Source organism: Brachionichthys hirsutus, chromosome 10 (genome assembly GCF_040956055.1).
Source record: "Brachionichthys hirsutus isolate HB-005 chromosome 10, CSIRO-AGI_Bhir_v1, whole genome shotgun sequence".
NCBI lineage: Eukaryota > Metazoa > Chordata > Actinopteri > Lophiiformes > Brachionichthyidae > Brachionichthys > Brachionichthys hirsutus.
Window position 1 is genome coordinate 2,862,910 of NC_090906.1, and position 21,294 is coordinate 2,884,203.

Genomic DNA, 21,294 nt, shown 5'->3' on the forward strand with positions numbered 1-21,294 from the left:
GAGGCGGGGCACACCCTGGACAAGCTGCCAGTTCATCGCAGGATCATTCACATGCACACACACACCCACACAGTGATGTTTAGCATAACCAATTCCCCTAATTTGCTTGGGAGGAAGTCAGAGAACCCGGAGAGAACCCACGCAGACACGGCGAGAACATGCAAACTCCTCACAGAAAGGCCGCAAGTCGGATTCGAACCTGTGACCTTCTTGCTGTGAAGTAAACGCTGTACCACCGTGAATTAGTGTTATACCAAGAGAGAGAAAAGGTTGGCTGTGGCTCAGTTGGTAGAGTGGGTCGTCAGTAAATCGGTGGTTCGAATCCCAGGTCTGACTGTCAAAGTGTCCTTGGGCAGGTCACTGAACTGAAATTGCTGCCAGATTGCTGCACACTCACCTTGCATGGGTGAGTGTGCATGTAAAGCGTTTTGAGCCACCGTGAAGGTGGAAAAAGCGCTATGCAAGTGCAGTCCATTTACCATTTCCCCCAAATCACACATATAGACACGGGTAGTGGCAAAAAGGAAACTGGTGTGTTTTAATGTCCAGATAAATCACGTAAAAGCTCCTAAAACCAACTGGATAAGATTTATAGAGATGACTCTAAATATGCATGAAAAATACTAAAATAATAACTACATTTTTTGCATGCCAGTAGAATCGGATATTAATGGTCTCTTGCTTCTGAGAAGGAGTAGGTGGGAACAGAGCGCCACCTGCTGGTGTGTCTTTTAACTGACGTCATCAAGCAGTGGGCGGGTTCTGGCCTCCTGCTGGGCTTGTCAGCTGAGAGGCAATCAGATTCTCTTCTGAAGACTTGCTGCTGCTGGGCCATTTTGGTTTCTGCTGTAATTTGTTTAGTTCAGTAGGACCTCTCATTTCGTAAACCCTTTGAAGAAATGCATTTCGCTTTGAACTTTTGTTGCAGGTTTTATTTTACAGCACTATATTGCAGCGGTACCAACGTTACTTATCCATCAATTCAAACAATTCACAACAGCAACGAGATACAAAACTCCTCAGAGGAAGTGGAACCTGTGCTATACAACCCGAAAAGACAGGGAACGACGGCGTCTACATGCATTGCATCTTATTTACCACCCTGAAGCAGAGCGTGGATGTAATGCCTGTCACAGGTTTTCATTTAGTCATATTGATTCCATGGAAATGCAATGCAGGGGGAAATACAAAGAAAGCAAAGGCCTGCTTTAAAAACACTTTGTTTCTCCTCCTTTTCTGGCACTCAAATGGTCTCCACAAAAAACAAGCATTAATACATAACTTTTCTTAAGGCTTTAATCAGACACGAAAGCACCATTTATTAAAAGATATGTCACCCTGTGCATGTTTAATGTGTAATTATTTTTAGGATTTTTAGTTTTAAGAAAATATAAGAACATTTACATCCATCCATCCTCTCGTAGACAATCTCAAATGTTTTGTCTACTAGAAAATGGATACAAGTATGGATGTATATGTATATATATATATATATATATATATATTGTGTTGTTTCTAGTCTTACTATATACATTAGATATTTACATAATAACCTTTCTTTGATATTGATCCATGACAAGCGTACAGCTTTGATTTTCATTTCTGATTTAAGTCAAAGAGAGGGACTTTTACTCCCTCTGTCCGGAAGACGCAACGACAAAAAGTGAAGCAGGACAGTAAAGATCCCCCATCATAGATCCACACTCTTCCAACAATTAAACACCACTGGAAATATCACACTGGTAGCTGCAGTACCAGAGAAATCATTTCCCTGAAGGATGCCATAACCATGGTAACAGAGACAGAGAGAATTAAGTAAATACGCAGCATGTACGTCTTTAATGATAAAAGAATAGAAAGGATATTAAAACAGGCATGCTAAGATTCATAGAATAGTCATAGAAATGTGTCTATGAAGGTATATTTCTCTGTTAATCAAGAAAAAGAAGGCTTTAATCATCATGTTAGTGCCTAAAATCCTCCAGCGACGGCTTCCTCCCTGTTCAGCATGTACGGTACGAGGTCGTCCGGTCTGCGGTGAGGCCCAGTTGTTTCTCCTCTTTCATGTGTGTGATTCCCAAGTTCACGCTTGCTTCAGAATTCTGTAAAGCTGGTATAAAAATAATGAATAAAAGGTTACAGTTGGTTTGAGGATAAAACTAATTAGACAGAGATGATACAATTCTTGTTCACTGTCTTTGTTTATTTCTTCTTTAGCGTTAAATGTTAGCGTACTGTAGACCAAGGTTTCCCAAAGTAGGGGTCACGACCACAACAGTGATTTCCAGAAAACAGATAATGGTTCAAATTAAGGTAATAAATAAATAAATAATGCTTGTAATAAAAGTGTATTGACTTTTCTATGTTTAAGACGTATTAAATAAAAATACGGTTGATAAGCTGTTGTGTTTCTCAGTGTTGTTGTTTGGATGTGTTTAGATAAACCCATTAGTGTGTGCGCGTGTGTGTCTGATGTTTGTGTTCGACCCCCTCTGGAGTATTTTGGGAGCCATATAAACAATATATGCTGTAACAGCCCTGACTAGAGGAAAGCAAGTCTTTACCCGCTCATCCTGAATGATTCAGCCGCACAAGCACACAACACTCGTTTCTATTTCAAGGCAAATGATTTCTGGTTGAATCATGAGTTGAAAATCAAATGGAAACAAAATGAAACCAAAGAGACATAACATCACTTCATGAACTTGAGACGAGCAGACAGAAGGCCAGCTGCTTCTAGTATGCTGAGCTAAGCTAAGCTAAACCTCCTGTTATCAGCTCCGTATGAAAATAGAAGAGCGATACTCATGTGATCACATGAAACCCAGAGGTTAACGGTCGATGACACTCACCCGCTACTTCGCTGGGCGAGGCCACACCAACCCTGAGCTTCTTTATAAACAAGCCTGGACAAAAACTGAAAGGCAAAAAACAAAAAAAAAACAAAAAGGGTTGTTACAAGATCATCAGTCAGGATAAGATAATCAGCCGACACACACCTGCACTGAGCAACACAACAAAAGACAGCGTGAAAACTTAAGACGGAGTGTGTTACCAGGCAGGCCAAGATATCAGCGGAGATGAGCATGTAGAAGACGTTGTCCCATCCGGTGGGGGAGATCAGCCCGGCCAGCAGGGGGCCCAACGCGGCACCTACAGGAACAGCGTCAGGACACACACGGCGTCAGGACACACACAGCGTCAGGTCACACACAGCGTCAGGACACACACGGCGTCAGGTCACACACGGCATCAGGACACACACGGCGTCAGGACACACACGGCGTCAGGACACACACGGTGTCAGGACACACACGGCATCAGGACACACACGGCATCAGGTCACACACGGCATCAGGACACACACGGTATCAGGACACACACGGCGTCAGGACACACACGGCGTCAGGACACACACGGCGTCAGGACACACACGGCATCAGGTCACACACGGCGTCAGGACACACACGGCGTCAGGACACACACGGCATCAGGACACACACGGCATCAGGACACACACACGGTATCAGGACACACACAGCATCAGGACACACACGGTATCAGGACACACACAGCATCAGGTCACACAAAGCGTCAGGAGACACACACGGCGTCGGGACACACACATTCTTTCTTGATGAGAAAGATGGGTCTTGGTCTAATTTAGATGTAATAATTTGATCAATTCTATTTATATTATATATATAAATATTATATTATATCACCATCAGACCTGCGCTATACCAGGTACCGGTACTTCTAACATCACGCTTGTTGCAGTTCTGTTTGAAGCTACATGTTAGAATGAGGGTACGCAAAACGAGATGCTAAAATGTTAACGCCCAACATCAGGGTTGGTTCGAGTGTTGTAGTATCAGAAATATAAAAACATCATGGCGATGATGAGGCTCCATTACAAACCTATTGAACCTGTGCCATCGATGATCGCTGTCACCGTCGACAACGCCCTGGAGTTCCCTCTGAGGCTCTCGTGCGTTCCCTGTCGGAAGCAGAGAGGGCGTGTTTTAACAGACGGGACAGGCGCCGCACACAGCGGGCCTCCCATGATGCTTCGGTCCTCACCAGGTCAGCAGACACAGCCGTGGTGATGAGGGCGTACGGGCCGTTGACCAGGCCTCCACACAGCAGCAGCATCCCTGCATGAACACAAACGCAGACGGATTATCTCCGACGACCGACCCGTTGTGACCGGATATATTTCACGCGGAACTGATGTCATTTATTTATTTATACACAAAGTTTTGAGACTTCGTTTCCAGTAACTGTCCCGACTCCCGACTCACAGAGTGTCTTTACTTTCGCAGCCTCTTCCGGTGAAGTGAAATATGGGTATGTGCATGGTGAAGGGCTTCACTCTCGACCCGCTGAACTATTACAGCCAGGGCTTCTTTTCTCCAGTGTGCTAAAATGACTGACCGTGTACTTTGACTTCAAGTCAGCTGCCTGCGAATGTGGCGTTTGTGCTCGTGTCAACCGAGCTGCTTTGCATGCAGCTCCGTCACGGTCATTGAACTCCACATATTCAGTAGAGCCCGACTCTGAAGGCAGCACGCAGACATTAAACCACAGCCAAAGTAAAGCAAGTACTTTCCAGACTATAAGTCGCACTTCTTTTTCATAGCTTGGCTGGTCCTGAGATTTACACTCATGTACGACTTATTTATGGGTTTTGTTCTTCTTTGTAACGCATTCATTGACTAATGCGACTTATACTCCAGAGCGACATATACAGTAGTCCGAAAAATACGGTAAACACGAAGATAATGATCCAACTCCAAACGTGGGTTCAGGTTCAGCCAGAATTAAGTAAAGCAAAAAAAAATTCAGGACAACAAGGAATGCAGAAAGCAGTCTTACCAATTGTCGTACCGATGCTCCGCTGTCCGATGTAGTTATAGAGGAACAACTAGAAAGTAAATAAAGGAAACAATCACCAGGCGTCTCTCCCTATTTCATCCAGACCATAGATATCTACGCTTCATCCTACTGGTTCCCAGTGAACTCCCGTAGGAGTCGACTCTTCACGACTGTTGTATTGAACTAAGGAGATTTATGCGGGACCCTCACCATTGGAGCAGCAACCAGCAACATGGCGCAGCAAGTCGTGGCCCTCCCACCGGTGTAGTCAGACACCAGGCCCGCCGTGATGCCTCCTGTGGACACAAAGCAGCTTCAGCCTCATCTTCAGTGATTAAAAGCAAACGAGATCCGGGGCTCAAACTGGCTCTGCAATGCTGCTGTTAGCCATTCAGCTAAATGGTGATTAAAAACAGGCTGCTTGCATTCTGATCACGGCTCAAGGCTTACCTACGATTCCTCCGACATCAAACAGCGTTGACATGTCTCCTGCCTCTTTCGCCTCAAAATGTGCTGCCAATTGAGGAATAAAAAGGTTTAGTGAAATAAGTGAGGTTTTTGATCTTTAGATTATTAATATTAGATTCAAAGGATGTGCAGAGATGAGCTCCACTTGTGCGTTGGGACTGACCGACGTTGGAGATGTAGAGAGGAAGCCAGTACAGGAAGGTGTAGCTAACTAGCTTGGCAAACAGCAGACAGAGCGAGAACTCCATGACTCCCTGTGAGACACAAACAGCATGAACACAACCAGAAGAAGGTATCTCGTCAACACACAGCCAGGAAACCCGGACAGATCAAACCATTCGGATTTAAAATCGTCCTTGGTGGAAGCGTGAGGACCGAAAACAATCCCTTCATAATGTCCGACCTCAGCCGTCTTGTTTACAGCCGCTTTATTATATGGGTCATGAGTGTTGCTGGAGCCTATCCCACCTGACTATGGGTGAGAGGCGCAGTACACCCTACAAGAGGCGCCAGCCTGTCACGAGGCCACACAAAAGACAAAAACGGCCAGTTGTGGAGTGATCAGTTCCATGTTTTAGGAGGTAGAAGCCGGAGACGACGCACGCACACACGGGCAGAACGTACAAGCGCCACATAGAAAGAAATCAAACCAAGAACCTTTTTGCTGTGAGGCAACTGCGCTACGCACTGTGCCACCCCCTTTAAAACAGTCTTATATAATGTGAATAGATGTTGTTTGATCATTTAAGCAATGGGCCTGACTAGCAATGATTGCTATTCTAAAATAAAATTACTAAATTCCACGGTCAGATTTGATTGTTGATTGCAATGCGTATTTTCAGGAATAAAATAATCTGAAGTGCAGATATCGTTAACTGCATCATTGTGGCCACAGTGTCATCATAGCCATGACATTCATATTATTTTGGGACATGTTTTCCTAATTGCCCAATTATTTCGGATAATCTGAAATTAAATTACGACTTGTTATAAAAGAAACTGCCGATATCCTAATGGTTACGAGTCTGAATACAGTTTTTTTGTTCTCATGAGAATTAATGTCTGAAATGCAATTCAAAATAGCTGAAATGACACTTTCACTAGTAACAGTTACACAGCAACACGTCAATTATTATTTCACTTTGTCAGAATTTAATTTCAAGTATCTACATTTAAATTTATGATATCTGTAAAAATGGATTCATTGTTGACATCAACCATCAACCTGACGAGAATGGAGTTCGTGTCATGTAACATGTCAGAATTGAATTACAGATAAGTGCAACTGAGTCTACCATTGAATAACGATCAATGGTAGACCTGATTTACAGACACCATTCCAGCATATCTTGAACTAAAATTGCACAGGGAAGCAATTGTCTCTGTTAACCGGCCAGCTGTGTGTTACAGCTATGATAAACAGAGGAATATGGTCACGTAGAAGGATTGTTTATTGTGTGTTTACTATACTATGATATTATTATTATATAGATCTATTATCTCACTCTAGAAATGTGTGGTCTCTCCCATAGAATGCATTATATATTTGCTGTCTTACTCTGATTAACTTCACCTAGGAGGTTCTGTTTTTGACAGTGTTTGTCTGTCAACAGGATTAGGAAAAAACTGCCAGATGGATCTTGATGAAAAAAAAATCTGAATATGGGTCTTGGTCTAACTTAGATCGTATTAAATTTTGAGAGCGAGCCGGATGCCCGTCTGGATACAAAAATGAATCATAAAGGGGTCCGACATGCACTATCATGCAAAATGTCTTCTGGACCTGATCCAGAATGAGGTCAGGAAAAAATATATTACATTTTAACATTAAAAATTCAATTTATGTATTCAGGAATCAGTTAAAAATACACATAAACTCTGATTCACTTTTACGTTTGATGGTTGGTGTATAAAAGATACCAACAATCGAGAACCTTCTGATGATCTAGATCACCATGTGGATGGTGTAAATCTATTAGGAAGGGAATGAGCTGCTTGGCGGAGGTCTGTGCTCCCTGTGCTTTTCTAGGCATTAGTAGTTCAATAGTTTATTTTTATCTGATAACATTACATTTCAAAATGTTTTTGTTTTGAAGAAAAATTACAATAATCATTCAATAACGTGTTATTCATGGTGCCAACACCAGAGGGGGCCAACAGCATTTCCAAATTCTAGACACGGGCAGTCATTTTTTTTTACGCTCAGATCCATCCGTCTTCTATAAGTGCTCATCTTTTCAAGGGTCGATCCTAGCTGATCAGCTATTGGTTGAGAGGCAGTGGACCCTCTGAGAAAGTTCGGAAGCTATTGTGGCAAATTAGAATATATTAAAAAAAAATATCCGAGGGTAAAACTTTAAAAATTAAATACTGTCCCAATAATTCACCTGCTAAATTTCAACAAAAAGAAAAAAGTATTTGACGAATTCTGCTTACGGGTATACAGAGAGCTCCACAGAAGCTGATGGCCTTGGTGTTCTCCTCCGCGACCGCCACCGTCTCATGGATGACGTCGCCGTTCATCAGCGATGAGTCGACGTTGGTCGAGTTCTGCAAAAGAGGCTCCCTCTCACCTTTTTCCTGACCATGCTAACAAGAATAACCCGCATTACTCTGAGCTGTCGCGATACAGAGAACCTCGGGAGATGAATGTTTCTGTTTGGAACTCACGTGATGCTGAGGGGGGGTGCAGTTCACGTCTTCAGGTTCTGGAGAAGAGAGAGAGAAGAGGCGGAACTAAGACTATGAACAGCCACTGAGGATGGAAAAGCATCGTTCAGGGTCAAAAAGGAACATGATACGAGAGATAAGAGCTAATACACAGCAGGGGTCGGCACTGTGAAGGTGTGGCGTGTAGGACATCGGGTGTGCGGCGGCATATTGACCATACTGAGCTGCCCGTTTCAGCACCGAGTAATACAAATGTCAGAAAACGTTTCTGTCCGTGACGCCAGCCTGTCCTCCGCCCACTTTCAGGTTATCTTTGTGTTCTCTAGTTGTGACTGTGTAATTTTATTTTTTTTGTAACTCCAGCATGCCGACCTCGTTTTCCCTTTTTGTGGCTGTGAATTTTAGTTTTATTGCCGACGACTTATTAAATGAACTGCAGACGGATTCTCTTACCTCCGTCTGTGCATTTCGGGGTTCACACCTTTTGAGTTGGTCACTGTCACGTTGGGCTTGAGTGCATTATAAAGTGGCACCCGTAGTTTAAAAGGTTGCCGGCCCCTGATCTACAGCATGTAAACATGACTCGCTTTCCATATGGTCTTTGTGTTAAACGTGTCTCAAAGCCAACTCTGGACTGAAATCATTCATTCATCTTCTCGTAGACGAACTCAGTCGTCACGGGTTACGGGTGTTGCTGGAGCTCACCACCACACGATAGACAAACACACACGCACACACACACACACACACACACACGCTCACACTCACACCTGAGGACAATTTGCTTTGACCAGTTCAGCCTCTCTCGTGTAAATGCAATTAATTATGTGGGAGTTTTAAACTGAATAAATTACTGACATAAGTAAATAATCAAATAAGACTTTCATCTTTGCGAGGGTTAAAGTTCCACGCTCCGCGTTTTGTTTACCAGTGTTGTTTCAGCACGTGAACCGTCCGACCCTTAGAAGGGGAACTGCTCGGGTTCATGGATTATGTAGGTCAGGTAGGCTCAGACATCGTGTTGCTGTGAAAGGCATCCAGATTCTGAGCTCAGGGAATTGGAGCGTCCCTGATAAGGAATAACTCACTTTCAACAAGGAAGAAGAAGCACAGAATCCCGGTGGAGGCGATGATGACTCCGGGGACGATGAAGGACAATCCCCAGGCTGAGGAGACGAAGACTCCGGCGATGAGGGAGCCCAGGATGTTTCCAACTGAGGTGTGCGAGTTCCACACGCCCATGATGAAGCCACGCCTGATGAATGAAACACGAGGATGTGAGTGATATGCCGGTGGCTTCCTGCTAACACCAGCCCCAGCTTCAGGAACCAGCTTCAGGAACCAGCTTCAGGAACCAGCTTCAGTCCTTTCTGACGACGAGATTTAAATTCAAATTCAATCTCATGCCTGCGTGCGCAATATGGAGCCTATAGCTTAGCATAAACACAGCAGGAGCTTCAGCTCAAATACGCAAATGTATGATGATTGCATTTCTGTCACGTGATGAAGCGTGATGAAGAGTGATGAAGAGTGATGAAGAGTGAGAGGTGTTGGTGGAAATGAAATGGATGGAGGCAGCTTAGCTGTTCCTCCTGCAGGAATAAGGCATGTCCCGAATGTTGAACTATTTCTCTACAGATCGACAAATGACATAAAAAAAAAAAAACAATAATACAAATGTATGTCAGAACTAAAGCATTTTGCCTTTATATCGATCGGCTCCAGGTAAACAGACTGTAATAACCCGGTTATTACAGCGTGCATAAACGTGTGCAGCCTGATCTATCGGCCCACAGTCTGTGTGATGCGTTTGCTGTTCTCTTTAACAGGTTCTTTCTGCCCGACTTGTCGGGACAGATAGATTCAGGATGTGGCTGAGCTGTCTATGGCGCAAACACATGAGTCAGCTGGTCACGTTATTCCGCACAGTCAGCAAGGAAGCACGCTCCACTCACTTCCCCTTCCCAAACCAGTTTCCAACGCAAGCCACCACTGATGGCCAACCGGTGGTCTGCACCAGCCCATTCATGACCTGCAGGAAGAAGCAGAGAGAGAGAGAGAGGGAGAACCCGATCTGTGTTAGTTTACTGCAGAGACAGCTTTTATACTGTACGGTGGGCATTTGGCAGGAATGTTAACCCTGCTGTCACTCCTGTTAGGGAAATAAGATCTGTATACAAATGCTTTCTCAGGGGAGCTGTGTGTTTGATGTCTGGTCCATCCACCCTTCACCGCTGTTACATGTCTGGACCGGAGAAGGCAAGCGGAAAGATGACGACAGGAGTAGAGAACACGATAACTCCACACTGAACCGCAGCAGCCCTGCTGTTAGGATTCCTCCAGGTTCTGCACCAATAAACGACAGTTCTGTCTGTGTGTGTGCGCAGCGACAGGCCTGGAGGTGCTGCAGGTGCCGCTTTACACTCTGAATCGTCTCCTGCCTCTCTTACACCTTAGAATAATCCTTTTACGTGTGCTATAATACTGTGTTACGGTACATGATGTCGTGTTCCTTTACCTGGATGAAGGCGTAGTACCCCAATGAATGGATGTTCCAGTAGAAGCCCAGGCCGAAAAGACACGTGAACATTCCACTCATCAACATCCCAACGCTCAGGTAGTAGCGCAGAGGCAAGCGCTCGCCAAAGATCCCGCTGTGAACACAAGAGGCGATGATGCAACCAGCTATAAAACGAAGGCCAGGCAACGACTGTTAGCAGCGCGCGGACCTGATATACATGCCGATGGCATAGGCAACCAGGAAGGAGTTGTCCAAGGCTCCAAACAGCGAGTGGTAGTTGTCCTGGTCTAGACAGACAACACAGGGTTAGTATGTGACGTATGAGGAGGGTAAACACACAGGCAATAAATAGTATTTATAAAGTAAGAGACACCAAAATTGAAGCATCAAGTTATTTTACATAGGATATTTACAGTTCCCTTGTGACACTCAGCTATTGATTAATAATGAGCTACAAATATATCAATATTTGAAATCTCTGAATGTACCAAAAGTAACAAAGGAACAGAATCAGGCTCCGACAGCAGATGTAACGGCTGTGGGAATAAACAAAGCGATTTTAAGTTTAAAGGCAGGCAATTGGCTGGGGGCCAATTGGCACGGTTCAAATTTCGACTTGTGGACTACGATTGAGGTCGTCGATGTGCATGTGTGTATGTAGGAATGTGTGTGTGTGCGTAGATTTTAAAATAAAAGTGCATCTTTTACAACTGAAGATGGACAAGAGACAGAAAAATAAAAATAGAAATAAAAAAAAACACCTTAAGAAGTCGTCTCTTCCTGTAGTTTGTTAAAGAGGATACGAAACGGCGAACTCATACCTGAACGTTTTCTTTAGAAACATGCATTATCAAAAAGCAGTAAAGTTATCAGCTCAAACATTAACTGACTTTGTACTCACTTAGTTTAGTTGCATTTGGGAAAAATCTATTTTTATTCAAATCTAATAACATACACGATATGCTGGCCGACCCTTTAAGGGCGGAGGTGTAGCATGAGACCGAAGCAGGGGGGAGGATGACAGCAGCATGCAGCTCGTTCAGAAGATCCAATGGAATCGACTCTGGATTATCCTAACAGGAGTCTAACGACAGGTTGCGTTTAAACATTTAACTCAGCTCCTCGTACAAAATGTCAAAGTCTGATAGCGACACCCAGGAAAGTTGAGTGGGTTTATGTAAATGAAATCCTTCTCTCTGTGATCTGCGTGTGTAAAGAAAAGTGAGTTATACAATCAACAAAGGATAATGATGCAAATGGTGGCTCTAATAATTTCTTAGAGCTCCAAGCTGTTGATGTCCTCTGGCTACTGGATGAAAAGACTCAGAGTCCAGACCTCCTCCAAGCAGCTCATTCCCCTCCTAATTAGATCTACACCGTCCACACGGTGATCTGGATCATCATCAAAAGGTTCTAAATTGTTCTCTTCATGAAAAATAAAAGTGAATCGGAGTTGATGTGTATTTGTAACTGTTTTTTTTTTTTTTTACTTTTAATAACACAAAACATTCCTTGACATATCAGCAGTATTTTCTGCAAAAGCTTATCATTCAAGAGGATATTCTGAAAAAGAGGACGAAAATGATGACCCTAAAAAATACAGGAGCCCGTCTCTTTATGTCCTTGTCCTTATTTAGCCGTAGAACTGCGGCGATCTCTTCCATGCAGTTTACGGATTTCAGTCTTTGGATCCACTGTTCCCATAAATGAGGTTTTCAATGTTAAAATGTTAAAAAGATTTCTTAATGTCATTCTGGATCTGATCCGGATGACATTTTGACACTCCAAAACCTTCTAACCAAATGGTCCTGCGGATCGGATCTGATCAGCCGATCCAGTCCAGGGTCCAAAAGACCTTTGCTTCCAGAGGCTTCAGTTCAAACAGGGATCGGCGATTTAAACTCGCTAACACAACCCGCAGGCGTCATAAGGCCACACCTGGAGCTGAATCAAAAGCACTATTATGGGATGTCACAGTCATTGTAGGCATAAGCGGTTTGTCTGTTTGTCTGATGGGGGCAAGCGAGTCTTCAGGTTCACTCGACTCAAGGTGTGAACGGTGGCGAAACCTTCCAGGGAGACTTGTTAAAGACTTGGGAGCACATTGTAAATCGTTCATGTGCTTGGATTTATGATATTTCTTTATTTATTTGTAGATTTTTTCGTTTGATTTACTTGCTTCATTAAAATGCCGATGACCAAAGGGGTCCCTGGTTGGCGCTCCTGTAACCATAGGCCAGCCATCACGCCAGGGGGAAGAGCGGAGGGCTTACCGAAGGGAGCCCAGTCGCACCAGGTGGCGTTGTCGGTTACGTTGAGGCCTGCAGGCTGGATGACGGTGGAGCAGTTCCTGTGCAGCCGATTCTAATGGCCAGGGAAGAGTGCAAAGAGATGCAGGTGAAGCCACGACGTTAACAGTCAGTGCAGCTCGACTCAGCGGTTATAAAGCCCACGTAACCGTGTTATTGTGCAGGGCTTGCGTGAACTTCATGGAATGAGGGTTTTGAGCTAGAATAGAACAAGATAATAAAATGGGGATTCATAGATAAGGAGCTCAGTGCAAACATTCTGCAGAGCCTGATGAACCTGCTCGAGTGTCGCGTTATGCCTCCGGGACAGTCTAATGTTTTTCATTTGAGAAATATCCACAAATAATAAAAGAAAAAGCGACATTGGCGTCTCATTTCTTCCATGTCGTCCTCTGTGGACTCTAGAAGACACGCTTTATCGCGCGTTTATCACTCTGTAGTCTGTCCTTGCAGGCTAATTCGATAACAGCAACGCGAACTCCAATGACCGTTCTGGTTAGGGCTCCTGTCAGACCTGTGCAAACTGGAAAAAGCTAAAAAAGGAGATAAGTGCTGCCGTCACCTTGACGATGCTGATAGGCTTCCGCGACAGATGGTAGGCCGTGTAGAACAAGAAGGTCAGCAAAAGAGTGAAACTGCGATACCTGCAAAATACAGAGGAAAGACAACAGGGATGAGACGCGGGGAAGATCTGTTGGCTTTGTGCGAGGTGAACCCCCGGGATTGATGCAGAACTCGTCAGAATACAGACACAAACTATTATGTGATCTGTGCCCTGATTTGTAAAATGTATTATTTATGCTGCATGGATGACACAGACGCCAGCATGAAGACAAGACTTTTTTATTTTATTTCATTTTTTTTTAAATCTACTATCTCTAATAAATGGAAATGTAAACGCTTCAACTAGTTCAGGTAGGTAGATTAGATTTAATGCAGGCAGTGTAACTAGTAAAACACATTAGTATTCGTGTTTTCACACTAAACGACTGAGGATAACACGCTCATAATAAAGCTTTGGTTCTTTTAGATTAAATTACCGCAATCAATGGTGATAACTAACTAATCAATTAATCATTCAGGTGATCAGATGGACAGAAGCAAATGTAAGAATGTAAGGGGAAAACCGAGGTGGTAACGTAGTTATAACAGAGTGTTATAACAAAGATGAGTTACTCATAACCAACCCACGGTGTTATAACAAAGATGAGTTACTCATAACCAACCCACTGTGTTATAACAAAGATGAGTTACTCATAACCAACCCACTGTGTTATAACAAAGATGAGTTACTCATAACCAACCCACGGTGTTATAACAAAGATGAGTTACTCATAACCAACCCACTGTGTTCACAATATTAAAGTCAAGATAGTGCGCGGCGATCGAGTCAATGATTCACGGCAGGGAGATAAGCCCGACACACACGCACGCACACACACGCGCACACACACACACACACACACCAGTTCTGTCCTAGTCACGAGTCACTCCCGGGCCGGACGGGAGGAAACCCGAAGTGGAAACTCCCCACAGTGGGTAAAACTTACCAACCGTCCCGAGAAAAAGCCCTGATCAGCCGAATCCCGGGCGCCAGGCTCGGCTTCATTGTGCGTGAGAGTCCGTCGAGCCCCACGGAGAACGGTCAGATCTCGCTTCCAGACATGTCCTCGCAGTGTGAACGGCGGATCGTTATTATTAAGTTATTACACTTGAACAAGCGGAGCAGCGAGCGAGAGGGGGAGGGGGGGGGGGACGCAGGCAAACCGGGTTTCCTGGTGTAAACAAACCGTCAGCCGAGACTCTGGGTGCTAAAAGAAGGGAACGACAGCCACGCAGTGTCCTGCTGGGGGGTCCGAGCCGTGGGAGTCCTGCAGCTCTCCATGCCGTCCTGTCCGGGTGCGTTTATAAGGTCCCTGGGAGAGGAGGAGGAAAGGCGGCCTGCCTCCAACCAGAACAACACGGCGGAATTATTATTAGCGCCGGAGGATATTCCACATAAACTTCCACGCGGAGCGTCCGGGCAACCACGTGACAGACGCCGCCGACGTCACGGCGGCGGACGGAAACAGCCGAGGCCGGATTATCCGACAGTTCCTGAACGCCTCGCACGAACAGGGACCCCCTGCGACGTGGGGGCGACGTTACAGCCACAACCGGACACACACACACACACACACACACACACACACACGATTTAATAACATCAACAATAAGCTTCAATTTAAATTAAAGCCTCTGACGTCATCTTTAGAGAGGAGACGTGGAAGCCCACTGAGCGGTGTGAAACACTCCCAGAGATAATCTCCCATTATTCCAGATGGAAACATCACGCCTGCCAGAGATTACTCCTCGGAACTTCAATCCTCTCTCGCTCTCTCTCTCTAACTGGATGTTGGACATCCGATTGATCATCACACAGGCAGCCCTACTTTAGACATGCTACATGTCTTACTTATCCTGTAAAAGGAGGCTGGACCCAATTTGAACTCTATTTAATGCACAAATTGGACATTTCTCAACAGTTTTCTAGCGTTTATTCAGTTAGCTGCCACTTTGCTTAGGCAAAAGCAGTAAAAATAAATACAAATAAAAAATAGCAAATGTCAATAAAGCTTTTAAATGATGCACGCAACCCCCCCCCCCCCCCCCCACCTCTCTTGAACGAATGAGATGACTCTGATAGCAATCATCTCATCTGATACCTCACTTTATTTTTCTAAACCGCTGGGCCCTTCCTCTCAAGGCAAGCGGCATGTCCACCCCAGACGATGTCCACCCCAGACGATGTCCACTCTGTCCACTCTGTCCACCCCGGACGATGTCCGGTTCATCCTCCTTTACTGCAAACCCAAACTCATCACAGTTGAACGCAGGGCTTTGGCGTATTCTGTGGGAGAGAGATTCGTCTGTCAGCGTCGTTTTGAACGCTTCTTTGCAGGTCCATGAGGGCCGCATCCCATCCAGGCTCTGAAGACATGTTACCCCCCCCCTCTGGGCTTCTACAGTTCAAACGAGTTCAGGTATTTTAAAAGTCTCTTGAACTTGTTAACACAACTGTGGGTGCAACGGTCACACCTTGACAGACGAGTCAAAATAAATATTATCTGATGTTTCAGTTGTTTTGTACCACGGGGCATCGTGTGGTCACTAGCATCATCAGCACGCATCATCACGCTGGACTCGGGTGTGAACGCTGGTGCCACGGACACCGAGCCTGCGGTGAATGTGGGGTCACCGGGTCCAGCTGGGGGTGGAGCTACACAAACACGTTACCGCGTCTCGTTCTTCTAAAGCTCAGGGGGGGCAGAAACGGAGACAGTCATCACAACTCTCTCCAGGTCAACCCCCCCCCCCCCTTCTTTTTTTTTCTCCACCATTGTACATATTATGTGTATTTAATTTGTTATTTTGCATCTGTGGAGTAATTTATTTTTATTTTATTGTTATTGTTAAACGTCGATGATTTATGTACGAAGGACTTTCAACGGAAACAAGACCGCAAGAGCTTTTTTGAAATGCTCCTCTTAGACAGGATGTTTGACTGTACTTGTACTGTAATACATGCTACTGTTTGACTGTACTTGTACTGCTCTAACATTCCATCTAATAAATGTATTCATCGGCGGCGGTGGCGTGATCGGTGCTGAAGCGGATGACAGGCGCGTGTCATGATCACCTCTGGGGTTGTTGTGGAACACGCAGTTGTTGGCACAGGTGTCGGGGTGGGAGTCCCAGAAAGAGGAGGCGCAGTAGCAGAGAGGAGGGGGCTCCAGCTTCTCCTGCGACAGCCGCTCCTTCATCTGTGCTCTCAGCGCCTCCACGAACCTGCAGGGATACAGTCGGGCTGTTTTGCTTTTGAGGGAGCGTCATTGACTCATCATAAATATCAGCAGTTCTCCTGAGATGAGCGGACTGACCGGTAAAACCGCTTCACACACGGACACGGATTACAACCCGGCGGGGGCGTTACCGTCAGCGGGATTATGGAAAAACTGCTGGATGGATGTTGGTGAATAAAATCCGAAGAGGATTGGACCCCATTAAATGTTGACAGTGATCCGGTTGCCCGTCTGGATACAAGAATCAGTCATAAAGGGGTCCGATATGAACCATCATGCAAAATGTCCTCTGGATCTGATCCAGAATGAGGTCAGGAACAAATATGACATTTGAACTCTGATTCACTTTTACTTTTAATGGCTGGTGTGTAAAGATAGCAAGAACAATATAGAACCTTTTGGATGATGATCCAGATTCACCATGTGGACGGTGTAAATCCAATTATGAGGGGAACGAGCTGCTTGACAATGTGCGGTACAATGACTGCACGGCTTCTCGCACTCGATGAGACTCAGAGTTTCACTCTCGCAGTCTCAAGACTGGAAACATTGATGGCCTTATTTTATAAATCTTTTATCGAGTCCATTTTAACCTTCTGTTTTTGATTCATGTTCCATGTCGTCCTGTACTTTGCGATTGTGCTACCGTTGTTGTTGACCTCTGCTGCAAACTACATTTACCCCTGAGGGACAATAAAGCTCTGAACTGAATTGAACTGATTCGAAAAAAAACACATTCTACGAAAAGCACTTCCAACCAAAAGGCAAGAAAAAAGTTCACGCACGGTCTGAAGTACTTATTGGTACATCTAAAAAGACACCTATTCCATGTACCGGTACACTCACACAAACCGGCTGCTACCGTTCCGTTCGTTTCGGTACACGCAGCGACGGAACAGATGCCACTCGGGCCGTTTACGGCAGCGTGTACCGAAACGAATGGAAACTGTCCTTTTCTGATTGGTCGAGATAATTCCCGCAGAGCTGGCGACACACATCATTTTTTTGATTAGGGCTGTACATTTCAGAACAACTAGCTTTGGCCTCATGCGAGGCTCATGTGAAGCCGCTGGATAAATCGCCCTTGTGGTTGCGCTTTGGCGAATGAACCCATGAGTTACCTCACTCCTACTTTCCCTTTCTCCTCGCTTTTCTTCCTCTGCAGCTCTGCGACCATCTCCTCCCCCTCCAGCTGCAGTCGCTCCAGAATCAGCATCTCCCTCTCCGCCAGCTGATGGACTCGCTCAAGCCGTCTCTCGTCCTGCAGACGAATCTGCTCCTTCTCCGCTTTGATTCTCCAGTGAAGACATTCGAGAGGAGAAGCTCACTTGCCAGCATTAGTACAAAGAGTTAAGCTGAGGCGTCATTTTCTACTGCAGTTACCGAGACGACCGCTGCAGGTGTTTCCTGCGCTGGTTGTTCTCCTTCACCCGCTCCCTCTCTACGTTCATGCACCGACGCCGGTGCATCAGGAACTGAGCCTGATGCTGCAGAGAGTTATCCGAACGTTAGGTCTGGCAGGTGTTTGAACAGTGAAGTCAAGCGTTTGGGGACGCATCCGGTCTACCTGTCTTTTCGCTTCGCCTGGGTCGGTCAGAGGCCACAGGACCCGCGGGACGCCGAGGTTCGACTGGGGACCGGGTTCAGGAAGGGATTTGTCAGACTCCCGTAGCATCGGTCCGCTAAACTGAAAGAGTCAGAGACAGTGTTCCGGTTACAATCACGGATGTGACTCAGCGGCTTCTCGCCGATCACGTTTTAGAAAGAACTATAGAACTGATCTCAAACGCATTCACTTCCTTGAACAATGACGAGTGTAAATAATACACCGATTTACAATGCATGAAACCAGGCACCGGCTGCAGGTTATGATTGTTCCCTTCCAGCTAAAGCGGACAGACGTAGCGAATCACAAGGTGTCATGAACCTCGCTCTGTTCCATCTTGTCATCAGACATGCGGTAAATGAATCATCAACGCTTCTTTTAACGCTGATAACAGCTCGACGGCATGCGAGCCGTTTAAAGGTCGGAGGACTGCTGGGTTTATCGGGTCTACGCCCTCCGCTCGACGCGGCTCTAAATGTTTTTCAGATTTTGCCCCGTGTCCCTCCTCTCTCTCGACTACCATCAACGTCTGGGTCTATCCGGGCTTCTATGATCTGATGAAGGGTCCTTGGGCCATAAACACGTGTTTCAAATCAACAACAAATCCCCATCATAGAGCATCTGTCTGACGTGGAACAGATTCCTCATCTACTGGAAGTTTGGAAGTAGTATTCATGGAACCAGGTAGCGACTTTTTACTACCTAGAAGGCACCAGACGAGCTTCAGCCTACGTGACAAATCATAAAACCTGTCAAAGTTAGAGAAATCTGCATCTCGGGGTCTCGTATCTCACATCGCTTTACGCAAATGTGCTTCGGCCATGTCCCGTTAGCAACTAGCAGTTTCCTTTCTTTTAACCGAGGATGAGCACAATTACACACCAGTTGTGTGTATCGGAGGTCGACTGTGTCATTACTCCGCAGATATCGATGTCGTTTGTCGACTTGGGTGGATTCCTAGTTGGTTGGGTTTCTAGCAAACTAGAAAGACCAAGATGCAAAGCAGCATTTGTTAGGCCTAAAGCGCTAGCAGCATGAATACGAATCACGCTGCAACACTCGAGTACAAAGCAGCTTTGCTTTGCTACTACAATACACAATTAGCACACACACCCGACTCTTCCGTTTCCGTTTGAAAGTCTTCATTGACACGGATTTAACTCTGAAACCGCTGCTGGAATGCCTCCTGTAAAACGTATTGACTTGCAAAAACACATTTGAAGTCTACCTACGCTCCCATTTACTGGCTCAGAGGCAGCATTTGCCGAGTCGAGCGCGACACCCAGCGGAAGCCGTTTGGTGCCGGTTCCACTCGGACTGAAACAAGAGTTGGGAAAGTTTGACTGTGGGCCAAAACAAAGTGTCTCCATTTATTCAGGACACATCTGCCATTAACATCCAAGTAATCTCTTCTCATGTACTGCATTACATTCCCGCTTGATGCACCACGCAACGAGAATACAATTATTCTCTGTAGCAACGCTGCCTGACATGGGACAAACAATAATAAAACTAGAAAGACAATCAGAGATTGCAGACCCTCGCCTCCAAAAGACTATTGGATCTTGTGAGACAGTAAACAGGGCTTCCGGATCAGAGGGGCCAAACCTGCTCTAGCTTGCTGCTCAGGAACGTACTACAAGACACCTTCTGGACTCTTTTTCCCATCATGCCATTCGTGTCCCTCCCTCTTAAAGTGACACTCCCACGTTACAGCATAGGCACAATTCCAGATGTAATAAAAATAATTCTAGAATTTGGATCCAGATCAACGCCATTCTCGGGGAGGACCGAGCCACGGACAGAACCTTGCTTGTGTAAAAATTATTATGTTATACGCACGGACAGACAGACAAACAAACCGACAAACGAACCAAATTGCAATACCCTCGCCTCCCCTTCGGCGAGGGTAACAAATGTCTGCCTGGATCCAAAGAAAAAAGCAGCTACAACATAACAAAGGCGCTGCACTGCTGCATTGTGGGTATTCATCAACCTTCTGCTGAACAAGGGGGCATCCGTGCTGACTGCTTAAATGGTGATCATCTTCCTCTTCTGGCTCCGTCCTCAGCATGTGAGATCCAGAATTCTGGTGATGCAGAGGAATTGTTGTTTTTAATTATTATTATCACACCCCCCGTGAGCAAGAACATACAATTATAGAAGCCGGGGCTTTGAGAAAGAGGAACTGATGTGAAACGCCGACACTCACGTGTCTGGCCGGAGAGAAGTTCCAATTGCGTCCAGGAAGGTCGGCCTTCGTTCCGTCTGGTTGGATCATCTGACAGGCGGCCAGTCTGAGTCTGACCTGCCTCATCCCTTCCCTGGACTGGAAATACATGGAAATAAATCCTCTTCCAGATTCATCACAGTCATATTTTCATGCACTATTTTGTTACTAAATCGCTTGCATGTTGAGCAACTGGTGTCATTCTAAAGGCGAGTCCGTCTGGGTCAGTGTGCACTTTGAATCCCCCCAGCAAACACCAGATCAATACAAATACAGAATGTTTAATGCTGATACTGTGTGTGATTTAAAACATTAAAACAAATAAACCAAGAACAGAAAATAATGTCAGACACCTCTGAAGCCCGATACGTGCGGAGCTGGACATTTTGCAGATAGCGCCAAATAACGATGTGATATTTGACAAAATCAAATATCACAAACAATACTTTTCACAAATGTACACACAAGAAACTAAACAAAAGATATATCACATCAAATACACTTGACTAAAACTTCTGATTATTGATAACCTCCTGACCTCGGGAGAGGCTGCGTGCCGTGCAGCGCCTGAAGGGACCGGCTTCTCCCCGTCCCGCTCAGGGTTGGGCCTCGCCTGATGCGGCTGGAGTGGAATCCTGCCGTGAGGTTTCACCTGTACAGAAACACACATCAGTCCGGCAGGGGACAACAGCAGAAAGGTCACCTAGCGGCACGTCAAACAATCGGTCACTTCATTGAATAGAGGGTGAAAACTAACCCTAACCCTAACC

General features: G+C 45.4%; 2 protein-coding genes across 3 annotated transcripts; both read right to left on the bottom strand.

The window, feature by feature from the left end:
- Window positions 1-881: 881 nt before the first annotated feature.
- slc37a2 (solute carrier family 37 member 2) lies at window positions 882-14,487 on the bottom strand. Of its 2 annotated transcripts, none has more exons than XM_068744161.1 (18): window positions 14,397-14,487; window positions 13,409-13,490; window positions 12,811-12,901; window positions 10,746-10,824; window positions 10,535-10,670; window positions 9,972-10,048; window positions 9,105-9,271; window positions 8,017-8,054; window positions 7,783-7,896; window positions 5,510-5,600; window positions 5,329-5,391; window positions 5,089-5,174; window positions 4,879-4,927; window positions 4,084-4,157; window positions 3,922-4,000; window positions 3,056-3,153; window positions 2,853-2,917; window positions 882-2,110 (listed from the first exon to the last, which is right to left on the bottom strand). In XM_068744161.1, the coding sequence occupies exons 1-18, from the start codon at window positions 14,453-14,455 to the stop codon at window positions 2,095-2,097; spliced, it is 1,464 nt and encodes a 487-aa protein (XP_068600262.1). In that variant the 5' UTR covers window positions 14,456-14,487; the 3' UTR covers window positions 882-2,094. The 2 variants fall into 2 exon arrangements, with proteins under 2 accessions (XP_068600262.1, XP_068600261.1); XM_068744160.1 differs by having other exon boundaries at window positions 7,783-7,935.
- Window positions 14,488-15,522: 1,035 nt separating this feature from the next.
- On the bottom strand, window positions 15,523-21,138 carry ccdc15 (coiled-coil domain containing 15). Its single transcript, XM_068744974.1, has 8 exons — window positions 21,063-21,138; window positions 20,507-20,623; window positions 20,291-20,383; window positions 18,256-18,375; window positions 18,072-18,175; window positions 17,810-17,983; window positions 16,526-16,674; window positions 15,523-15,736 (listed from the first exon to the last, which is right to left on the bottom strand). Exons 2-8 carry the CDS (start codon window positions 20,609-20,611, stop codon window positions 15,687-15,689), a joined length of 795 nt encoding a protein of 264 aa, XP_068601075.1. The 5' UTR covers window positions 20,612-20,623; window positions 21,063-21,138; the 3' UTR covers window positions 15,523-15,686.
- Between the last annotated feature and the right edge of the window lie 156 nt (window positions 21,139-21,294).

Coding starts and splice junctions, on each gene's coding strand:
- slc37a2 (XM_068744160.1), bottom strand. CDS start 14,455: ATGAAGCCGAGCCTGGCGCCCGGGATTCGGCTGATCAGGGCTTTTTCT. Junction 9,272..9,971: donor AACTGGTTTGGGAAGGGGAA/GTGAGTGGAGCG, acceptor TTCATTCATCAG/GCGTGGCTTCATCATGGGCG. Junction 3,154..3,921: donor CGATGGCACAGGTTCAATAG/GTTTGTAATGGA, acceptor CTGTTCCTGTAG/GTGCCGCGTTGGGCCCCCTG.
- ccdc15 (XM_068744974.1), bottom strand. CDS start 20,611: ATGAGGCAGGTCAGACTCAGACTGGCCGCCTGTCAGATGATCCAACCA. Junction 20,384..20,506: donor ACTTCTCTCCGGCCAGACAC/GTGAGTGTCGGC, acceptor CTGCATCACCAG/AATTCTGGATCTCACATGCT. Junction 18,376..20,290: donor GCCCCCTTGTTCAGCAGAAG/GTTGATGAATAC, acceptor TGACTCTTTCAG/TTTAGCGGACCGATGCTACG.